The 10,703-nt window shown below is 62.2% G+C and overlaps 1 protein-coding gene across 1 annotated transcript; it reads right to left on the reverse strand.

Moving 5' to 3' along the window:
• Window positions 1–3,246: 3,246 nt before the first annotated feature.
• Window positions 3,247–7,013, reverse strand: LOC109290062 (trypsin inhibitor ClTI-1-like). Its single transcript, XM_019506448.1, has 4 exons — window positions 6,881–7,013; window positions 5,867–5,907; window positions 5,244–5,356; window positions 3,247–3,431 (listed from the first exon to the last, which is right to left on the reverse strand). The coding sequence occupies exons 1-4, from the start codon at window positions 6,933–6,935 to the stop codon at window positions 3,386–3,388; spliced, it is 255 nt and encodes an 84-aa protein (XP_019361993.1). The 5' UTR covers window positions 6,936–7,013; the 3' UTR covers window positions 3,247–3,385.
• Between the last annotated feature and the right edge of the window lie 3,690 nt (window positions 7,014–10,703).

Here is a 10,703-nt window from a genome sequence, read left to right on the forward strand (position 1 = left end):
TTCGAGGCTGATGGACAATCTCCTCCTTCCCGACATCCTAACCCCCTGGCATCTTCCTGCACAGGCCCTGGGACCATCCGGAGTGGTCCTTTCCATGACACTCGAGCTGTCCCAGACTGGGACAGACGTGGGCTGTGTTTAGCAAGAAACCATGATTCACACTCAATTTAGTGGCAAAACAATCTGCCACGTGGGAGCAAATCCTGGGTGGTTTGTGCGCCAGAGGTGGGGGGGGTTGGTACCCAGCCTGTGCAAGGAGCCACAGCTGTAATGACTGGTCCTCCATCGAGGAGCTGCATGGACAGTGGTGAGCAGTTGTGAGCCCCTGTGTCAGGGGCCTGTGCACACTGGAGGTACCAGGGCCCAGGTCCTTTCCCCACCTGTTAGAGCCCAAGAGTGAACCTGAGCCCTCCCCAAACAGCCAGGAATACACCTGTGCTGTAAATGCCCTCGTCTTCCTCGCTGGGCTCGGTCACGAAAGGCAGGGTGGAGGAGGGGACCCTCCTGCTTTTTGCGTGTGTGGTTCTTCAGGGATGTCAGGAGGATTTTTTGGTCCACTAGAATATAAATGCGGAGCGTTTGGGCCTTGCCCCTCTGCTCAGGGTCAGACCGACGCCACATCCGGGGTCAGGAAGGTTAGTACAGGCCGGGGGTGAAGCAGGGACCTGGTCTTTTCACCCGGGATCTCTCAAGCATATTTTAACAACCTGTCCAGAGCCGTGGCCCCACCAGCTTTCTCTGGGGCAGGTTTGTGTATGATGTCCAGTGCTGTGTCGGGGTGACTATTGTTTTACGGAGAGTTTAGATGATGGGTTGGTAGAGGATGGGTTGGACAGGGCTGACCCTGCCTTAGGAAGGGGCTGGACAAGATGTGACCTCTGCAGCTCCCTGCCGGCCCTGCTTCCCTAGAGGCACGCAGACAGGGCCGTGCTGTCCTGGCCGCCGTGCAATGCCGTGCGGATAGCTCGAGGCCACACAAGAAATCTGGGGGCGATCTGGGGAAAGGCTCTGGGAGTCAAAACCCCCCTGCCTCCCCCCGGCACGGCTCCTGGATTCCTGCCGCGTCCGGCGTGACCCCGTGAGCTGCGGCCAGGCTCTGCGGCGCGCTGCCATGGGCTCGTTGCTTCTTGCGGTTAAAGACAAAACCAAACCCGTGTTTTGAACTACAGGGAAACTCCGGTTTTGGAAGCAACGGAGGGCTTTTTCGGCATGCCCAGCATACAGATGATGCCCTGCTCAGGGGCTGCGATGAAAGGCTGCAGCAGCCCACAGCTCTGCTTCGGCCAGAGGCGAACGTGGCTTGGAGCTGCGCGGCTCCGGCGCCTGCTGGACGCCTACTGCTGGGCTCAGGGCGGGAAGAGAGTAAATGGCTTCGCATGGGCGCGGTGACAGCAAAGCCCCCTGTGCCCGAGAGCCCAGCCCTTCCCCAGGCCTGCGACAGTCCTGCATCTGCTTGCATGCTTGGCTCCCACTGCAAGGCTGCACGTGCATGAAAGGGCCCCCAAAATAACCTGAGCTCAAGACGCCTGTCTCCTAGGGGAGCACCCAACCACTCAACGGGGAGGCCAGGCTCCTGCCTGCCTGTTCCCAGCTCAGTTAATCCATTTAGTAAGAGGCAGTGATAGGCTGACAGACAAAAATAACATTGGCAGCAGAGACCAGAGCCTCGGGAAGGGCTGTAGCTGCTGGGCAGCATCACCCACCCCCTTACCTGCTCCTTGCACTCCTGCCCTTGCACTCTCAGATGCCCACGGAGGGGGCTCTACCCACTAGGCTGGGGGGCCCCATGTCCCCTGCTGGCTTCCCCCCGGGGAGCAGCGCTGTCAGGAGAGGCAGGCCACGGCCTGCCTGATTTGCCTGCAGGGTCTGCTTGCTCTTAGGAGGCCCTGCCCTCCTTGCCCAGCTCCCCCCAGGAGCCTGCAGCAGCCTGGGAGCAACCCCTGCCTCCAAGGACTCCCCGAGTGGGGGACGGCCCCCGGGTCCCAGGGATGCTGCAGGTGTGATGGCTGCAGTGGCCCGGGGCTGGCGGCTGCATCTGCCTCGCTGGATGTGCGAGTGGTGCTCTGCACGCCTGGGTGCCCTTGGTGAGGAGCCAGGTGCATGGCGGTGCCCAGACAGCTCTCGCTCCGCGCCGGGGGAGTGTGTGAATGGGGAAAGTCCTCGGTGCTGCGTGACTCAGCTCGAGCGGGTACTGGCACCCCCACCTTCCTGCTCCGACGCCTCGGCTCCTTTCCCCAGAACGGAGCCTGCTCGCCCACGCGGACACATGGGCCTCCCTGATAGTGCTCGTTAGGGGCCTGAGACCTTGTGCTCCAGAAGAGCTGCCATGCCCTGGGTCAGAGCGTGTCCCAGAGAAGGGGGAGTGACGGGGTCCGAGCAGGGTTTGCCCCGTCCCTCTCTCAGCCGCACCCTCCAGCATGGCAGGTCCAGGACGTGCCCCTGGCCCCCAGGGCGTTGCAGCATCCCTTGGTGCAGGCGGTCCCCGGGAGATGGGCACAGCTGGGGAGGATGCTGGGCAGCGCTGGCCAACCCAGGCCGCAAGTCATTAAGGGTGGCCAGCCCAGCAGCAGGGGGGTTGATTAAGGACCACGGCTAACAAGCTCTGTGGTTGGCAGTCACCCCCCAGCGCCTGTTTCCAGCCGCGCAGCAAGGGGCAACGTGCAAAGACGAGGCACAGGCGTTTTCGGGCTGACAAGCAAGGCTCTGAAACTCTTTTGCCGCTGCCCTGCGCTGCAGTCCCAAGGCTCCCGGTGCTGCCTGCCTGGCACGGGCGGCTCTGCCAGGGACACGGAAAACAGCCGAGCCAGCACAAAACTTCTCTTTCCGCACCAAAATGTGGTGGTGCGACAGCATCCCCTAGCGGGCACAGGCGACGTCCCTTTGCCCCGGCATGCGCCAGTGCCCTTCCATTTCCCCGGGGTGGGCAGCTGGTCAGGGAGAAAAGCATCCCCGCAAAGCCTGGGCCCCACAGCCAGCTCCCGCGGGAGCTCGGTCCCCTCGGCTCGGGGGGCCTGGCAGGTTTCAGGGCTCGGGAGGCAGCCGGGGAGGCCACTCAGCCCTCTCCTGCCCCTGGATAAAGGCTCTGGCCTGGTGCCCTTCGCTCGAGGTGCCAAGATCAGGGTTGCTCTGCCCTGGGAGCTGCTCCGCTATTGTGGCCGGCGCCTTGCACAGGTTTCACCCCAAACCCAACCCAAACCCAGCACCAGGAGTTGCCCCTGGGGGGGCAAGAAGGACTATGCGAGCACCTGCAATGCTTGGGTTTTACTGGGGTTTCCCGGCGTCTGAGGGGTTTATCGGGTTTTCTTGGGGTCTGCAGCCGGGATTTTCAAGGAGGTGCTGCTCCCTGCGGCCAGGCTGGGGCGGAGGCCAAGCACACGGGCGCTTTTCAGCAAAAGCCGCGGTTCTTGATCTGCACGTCGGTGTTTCTCTCCCTGAGAGAGGGGAAGGCACAAGTGAGGGCAGTGGGCTGAGAAACGTCCAATGACAATTAAATCTAGATGGGGAAGCCATGCACAGAGCAGCGCTGCGAGGAGCTTGGGCTGCTCCCACCGAGGTCTCGAGGCGGCCCTTTGCCAGGATCGAATCCTGCAGCCAGGGCCCCCTTCCCGCACCATGTCTTTCGGTGCATCTCTGCCGAGCCCTGACACGCACCTCCCTTGCCATCCTGCCCCCCAGCCCTGCCCATGCCACGTGCTCCTGTCCTGCAGCCCTATTGCTACGCCAGGGCTCGCCTCGCTGCACCCAGCTCCTCGCAGCGCTCGTGTGCGTCCCTCGGCCCTGGCTCAGTGCCCGTCTCACCCTGTGACTATTACAAGGGTCAAGGACGCTGCTTATTGCTCTTGCGTGGCTTGTACAGAAGCCTTTTGCAGGCGGCAGCTTTCCGGTCTGTAGCGGCATGCTGGGAGCGCGGCCGAACAGCAGGGCTGTGCAACCCGCACGCGTGTCTCCTCCCTTGGGAGCTTCCCAGGGAATCGGGCAGGTGTCGGGCTTTTCCGAAAGAAAAACCCAGCCAGTCTTGAGCAGTAACTGTTGAATGGTCCCGGAAAGAGGACTCGGAAAGGGCACAGACACACTCTGCCGCGGCCGCCGAAAGCCCGTCGCTGCCATCCTGCTTCCCCATGGCACCGCTGACTGCAGCCGTCGGTGCACCCAGTCCCTGTCCTGGGGTCTCTGCCCCTGCCTGCTCCCCATGGGGCTCAGCTCAGGGCCGCTGGAGCATCTCCTGCTTCTCCCCAGTCCCCAGGCATCTCACACTCTCTTCAGTCTGCAACCAGCTCTTGGCCAACCCCTTAGCTTGGCCTGGGGATTAAGGACGTTGTCCCCCTCCCCTCCCACCACCACAGATCACATCCCCTGCACTGCACGGCAACATTGGGGAGCCCCCCGAGCTGGGATTCAGAGTAGGTGCGAAGAAGGGCCGTGCTGGGGACCCCGGGAAAGCCGGGGCACTGACTATAGCCCCCACTTGCAAGCCCCATCCCATCCGTGACTCCTGCTGCCTTGAAAACACCCCTCTTAGGCCTTGAAGAAATGCAAAGTCTCGAGCACTCGGTTCGGAGATGATCCCTTGTATTCGACCAACTGAGAAACTGCAAAAAAAAGATCTTTTTCTGTAAGTTTTTTTTTTGCAGTTTCTCAGTTGATCTAATAAAAGGGATCATCTGCGAACCGAGCGCTGGAGATTTTTGCATTTCTTTTTGTCTCAGGCCAACACGGCTGCCAGATACACCTCTTAGGCCTTAACATTTGAAGGCAGTGAGGAGGGCAGGCTGCGGCAGGGAGGACCCGGGGCCAGAGGGGCAAGCTGACCCAGCAGCGCTTTCCCACACGGATTTTCTGTGGGCCAGATCCTGCCCTCGGTTACAGCAGGGTCAGTTGGGCATCAGACCGGTCTCAGCCTCTTTGTAGCAGTGAGGATGGAGCCCCTTGGCTCTCGCCGGCCTCCCTGCTCTCATCTGAACTGTGATACCTGCAGCATCCTTATGAATCAAGGACCTGCCTCAGCCCCCACAAAACCCGCGGGAGTCCTGCCAGATGTTAGAACAGGCCCCGACATGCTGAGCACACGGCGATGCTTTCCGTGCAAGCCAGCACAGATGAGACCCCAGGGGACTATTTATCCCTAGAAACACCCAGTCCCAAAGCATCTCAGCCTGGCACGGGGGCAGGAGGCCTGGAGCAGAGCTCAGCGCCCGGGGGCAGGTGCGGGCGCAGCTCATCTTGCACGAAGCCCGGAGACTCACCGGTTCTGGACGCACAGCACGCACTCGTTGGGGTACACCTGGAGGTCTGTGCCGCACACGGGATCCAGGATCCGGGGGCAGCCGCTTCCCGGGAAGTACTTGTCACATGCCGGCTGGAAAGGGAGGGGACGACAAGGGCGAGATGTAAGTGCCCAGAGACACCTGGGCCGGGGAGCGTCCTGCTGGAGACGGGGCTTTGCCGGAGCAGGGGAGCAACAGCGGTACGATGCTGCGACGGGTGCGGCCATCATGCCCCGGTGCCTATTTTTGGCCCCTCTGCTTTCAGAGCTCAGCTCCGGCCCCACGGACGCTGTCTGCGCCGCCCCTCAGGCGTGAGCTCAGCCGGTCCACGCGCCGCCCTGCTCTGAGCCAGCCCTTCCCACCCGCTGGCCTCGCACAGGGACGCCACGAGCCTGGTTTTACTGGGAGGGAAGCAAAGGCCCGGCAAAGCCAAGGGACATGCCCAGGGTCCCTCAGCAGGACGGTGGCAGGGAGGGGGCACAACCCAGCTCTCCCAACGCCCTGGGGCCATGCTGCTTCCCACACCCCGCAGCACCGGCTCCCCGGCCCGCCGACGAGGCTGCTTTTGGTGCTGCGGGTCACCGCGAAGGAGGTGCCGTTACCTTCTCCCAGGTGCCGGACGGGTCTTTGGGTGCTGCGTTGCCTAAAACACAAGGTGGGAGCAGCCCTTAGAGGTGAGCGCTGGCAGCTGGGCCCAGATGGTCAAGGTGAGCTGCTGGCGCATCCCGCCGCGCCCAGCCTTGCCCGCCCGGCCGCACCCCCACATGTCCCCACGGAGCCCCCCACCCACCAGCGTCCTGCTCAGGGCCAAGCCCATCTGTGTTGACTCTGCCTGCGGCTCTGACCGGCTCCACCCCCGCCTGGCAGGGAACAAAGGGAGGTTTGTGCTCCCCGATCAGTGGTGCAGGGGTGAGCAGCCCCTGGCCACCAAGTGCACTGGAGGGCCCGATCCTGCTCTCACGGGCACGGGTGTAAGTCAGGGGGGTTGCACCGCTGTGGGGGGGCAGCGGGGGATCGCGTGCTGCTGCAGGCAGAGGCAGAGGGGCCATGTGCCCATGTCGGGAGCCCCCACACGGAGCCAGGAGCGGGTGGGAGTAACGGGGCGCCGGCTCCGTGGAGCTGGGCATGTCTACACGGGGCCCTGATGCGAGGCTGGACGGGAGGGAAGACTGGATGTGACGCGAGGCATTCAGGAAAAGGCTCTGGAGTGGGGCCGTGGGGGCAGAGATCCCCCTCCAGTCAGCTTGGGGTCTGCGCTCAGGACTGCCATCACACCAGGCTGCACCGGGACGCCCAGGAGCCGGACGGCTGCAAAGCGCGGGCAGCTCGGCTCTCGGCTGGGCGAGGGGAGCTGCACCTTCCCCTCCGGGCAAGCAACATCTGCTTTGCCCCGTGAGGGTCCAGGCTGGAGTCCCCGCTTTGGGGGGCCAGTTTCCAAGCTGCCTCGTGGAGCCTCCCCTGCCCATGGGGCAGCGAGGGCTTTGCCCCGGGGTCCCTGCCCTGCTACGAGTCCAGCTCCCTCTGCCAGGTAGCCACATCCCCACGCTGTGACCTCGCACCTTCAAGGGGTCAGACCTCGCAGGACAGAAGGGTCTCGAGGGCCGTGGGACACTCACCAGGACAGCAGCACATGGCTGCGGCCAGGAGCAGGAGGAGGATGGTGGCCTTCATGGTCGAGATGGCTGGGACTGGGCACTCTGTACAGCTACAATGCACCTTGCTCCAACAGACGCCTCTCCGCGAGTCCGTACCTGGCTGTGCCATCCAGGCCCCGCCCCGCGGCCGGTCCCCACCCAGGCTGTCAGTCGGGTGGCCTTGGCTGGGGGTGATTAATTACAGGATGATTAATTGCAAGATGCAAGGACGACTCTGGATGCAAGGACGACACAAGTTGGCTGCAGCAGAGGGGACAGGAGCTGGGCAAGGCCAAGGGGGGGGAGCAACACCCTGGTTCGTGGGACGCAGAACGCCTCATCCCCTGTACGAAGGCGTCCGGTCAAGGAGGTATCTCGGGGGTAAAAGGTAGGATACCTGGAGCCCGAGTGTAGACCCCCAGGGCACAAACGCAGCCCCTGCCCTAAGACTTGCATGCTATGGTGAGACTCGAAGGCTAGCACTTGGGGTTTGAGACCCGGGAGCTGCCTGGAATAGGGTGTGGGAACGGCACCGAGCCCATCACATGGGGAAAGGGACACGTGCGTGGGGGAGCTTGCAAGCCCCAGGCCTGCTGCCGCGGACTGAAAGCATTTTCTGCTTCAAAAGACCTGGTCTCTCTGCCCGGAGCAAGCAGCTGCCTGGAGGGGTGCGATGTCTCTTGAAGTGTAACCCCCTGCCCAGACAAGCAGCTGGGGTCTGGGCATGGTGTGGGCCCTGGTTTTGAAGTCCTGGCTGGATGCCCTCCATGGGTAAACACGCATTGCACCAACCCTGCCAGCTGCGAGCAGGGGTTGGAGCGGTGACAGGACTGACGTCCCAGTGTCTGCGGCTGCCTGGGCAATACGCACGCCCTGCACGGTGCACCCAGGGACGATGGCAACGTCCCCCCATCCTCGCACCCTGCTGCAGAGCGCGGTTGGGGTATTGGCGCCATCCTCGCTGTTGTCCTCGCCGGGCGCTATCAGCGCGCTGGCACAGTTCGAGTCTCAGGAGCTGCCGTGTGCACAAGTTGCTGCCAGGAGATCCCAACACCAGCCACGTCTTAAAGAGCGGCCACGGTGGCCAAGGTTCAGGCAGGTTTATTGTCTGCAAGCACGGCCCTAGCATGCTGTAGCCTGACAAGTGCATCCGACCGGGAGTTAAGGCATTTGTACCTGCAACAAGGTCGTCAGCACAGCACCAGGCAGGCTCCCCCAGGCCGCTACAATGCTCCCCTGCTTTCCAATTCTCCTTTATACACTGCTCAAAACAAATGACGTGTTGCGTTCCTCCTGTATCTTGAACATCTCAAACCTTCCTGGGACCGGGGGCTTGTTTCACATCCTGACCTGGGTGTTCCTGTTCCAGCCTCAGCGTCCTGGGACTGGGTTATCCTCCCTTGCACCCTCATCTCTCTGTCCCCGCTCTTGGCAGGAGCGCACGCCTGCCCCACGTGCCAAGTTTTGCTTGTGTGCGGAGTTCGTGCAGCGGTGAGGATTGCTGGTGAGGTGTTGTCTGGCCAGTGCTTTTGCAAAGCTAGTGTGTGAGCAGCATGTATAGATCGGTGGTCCAGTGTGGCAGAGCTACCTCGGCCGGCGCTGGCTTGGGGCAGGCCGCGGTGTTTGGTGCGCAGGCCCTGGGCTGACCTTGGAGAGCAGAACCTGCGCCCCCGCGTCTCGGGTTTGTAAACGGCGGCGGTCGGTGCCTCCCCGGGGGGTCAGCCGGGCTGTTACCTGGAGGCGTCCTCAAGCGCTCCGAGCGCTTCTCGTCCAGGTCACTCAGGCACGTCCCCTGCAAACGTGGTCCCTGGAGATCCAGGTGATCAGTGCGTGCACGTGAAAAGCATCCTCTGATCCGGCACACCCCTGCTCACCTCCTCAGCCCACAAGCCCCAGGCAGATGCACAGCTGTGTCAGCTCTAGACTGACCGACGGGGAATAAACCCTGCTGGGAGCAGATGTGTCTTCCCCTCACTGGCGCCAAGGGCAGAGAGGTTGTGTGGGAAAGTGAGAGGGAGGAACTGGACGAGCGGGTCATGAGATTCCCCTGAGCACCCGGTTTCCTGAGTCTGAAGCCAGCATCCAGGAATGATGTGCCACAACATCAGCTCATTCCCGAAAGGCTGCACCAGGGACTGCTGCTGGGCCAGCTGCAGAGAAGTGAGCAAAGCCCAGGGAACGTGGGAGGAAATGCGATGCGATGCTTGCCCAGCTCCTGTGCATACTTTGGGAGACTTGGCTAGAGCCTTTTCCCATCAGAAGGCTCCATGAAGTCTCCCGAAGTAAATCCTTCTTGTACTGCAGCTTGGTGGGTCTAGAGCGATGACAGCCCTCCTTCGCAAATGGACACGGGATGGGTGGCTGCAACCTGGGGGAAATCCCAACCACGCACGCTCGCCTGTCAACGCACACCCCACTGGCATCCTCGCCCCTGCCATCCCCCCATGCTCCGGGTTGACGCGGGGTCTGTCTGCCCGGTGCTTGCCATGGTGTCAGGGCCGTGACTCTGCAGAGCGCGGAGAACAGACCTGCCCCATGAGGCATCATACAAAATAGGGAGCAGTTCACCCCCAACAGCAGCATCAAAGTCTGAGGGAGACCCCAACCCAAAGGCAGCCCGGCGGGAGCTGGGAGGGAGCCTCCTGCGGCCTCGAGTCCAGGCCTCGGCAGAGATGCAGGCAGCCCTGGTCCTACGCACAAGTCAGCGAGCTGCCCTTTGCACCAGCAGAGCTGATTGCAGCACGAAATGCCGCTCCAGCCCAGCCATGCAGACCCCCGGGATTTGCTGCCAAGCCTGTGAGTGTTGGTGCGAAGCAGCTGGCCGGGGCTGAGAATTAATGTCAGGAGCAATTTCTGCAGAGAGCCGGGTTGTTTCTGATGCACCAAAACACTCGGGATACGCACCTGCTCCACCTGTGCCCGGGCTCAAGCCTGTGCTCCCTGCTTTCCGGCCCAGCGCACGCAAATAGAAAAGTAATCAGGACTCGTGGTAGAGGCAATATCTTTTATTAGACCAACTAGATTTTTACAAGCAAAGTGGGTTTCAATAAAAACATCCCAAATGCCTGACATGGAGCCAGCAAGGGCTGGTCACTGCTGGGAGAGAGTCGGCATCTCAGAGAAGCGGGCTGGGAGGCAGCTCCAGAGGGCACGGCTAGCCCAGCCCCGAGGCAGCATCAGCCCTGTCCAAAGCATCCCAGACGCATCCATTCGTGGTCCAACCTCTGAGCAAACCTGCCGTCAGCCCTGACACAGCACCGGCCGCCACAGGTAAAGCAAGGCACCACGGTGCACGGCGTCCTGCTGCTGCAAAGGTTGTTCATATACGCTGAGGTCCCAGGAAAAGGCTGCGCTCCTGCTGCAGAGCATTGACTTGGCTGCTGGAATAATGCGCGTTGGTTGCTGAGGTCAGAGGTTAGGGGCTCGGCCGAGTTCAAATACGTCTGATGAGGAGGACTTCGGCTCTGTGGCGGGTGCAGAGATCCCACCTCAGGAACACAGCTGGGTATTCGTATCCCACCGCTATTTCCACCATGTGAGGTGGGCCAGTAGGGGGTGCTCCTGCATTGAGCCACCCACCTCCCTGCACCCGACCACCTTCCAGGCTCCGAATGCCTCCCTAGGGGCGCCTTATGTCCGGCCGACCCCTCTCCCGGAGCACACTCGCTAGTCTGGGGGTAACGTGCTGCCACCACCCCAAGAATGGACTGTCTCGCGGCCCTGTGTCCTTGGGGTAACACAGGCCTGAAGTCCCACGGGTACTCAACCCAGTACAGGCACTTGGGGTACTTCCCCAAGTCCGGGG

This window comes from Gavialis gangeticus, unplaced genomic scaffold (genome assembly GCF_001723915.1).
Source record: "Gavialis gangeticus isolate Ggan-Ray unplaced genomic scaffold, GavGan_comp1, whole genome shotgun sequence".
Classification (NCBI taxonomy): domain Eukaryota; kingdom Metazoa; phylum Chordata; order Crocodylia; family Gavialidae; genus Gavialis; species Gavialis gangeticus.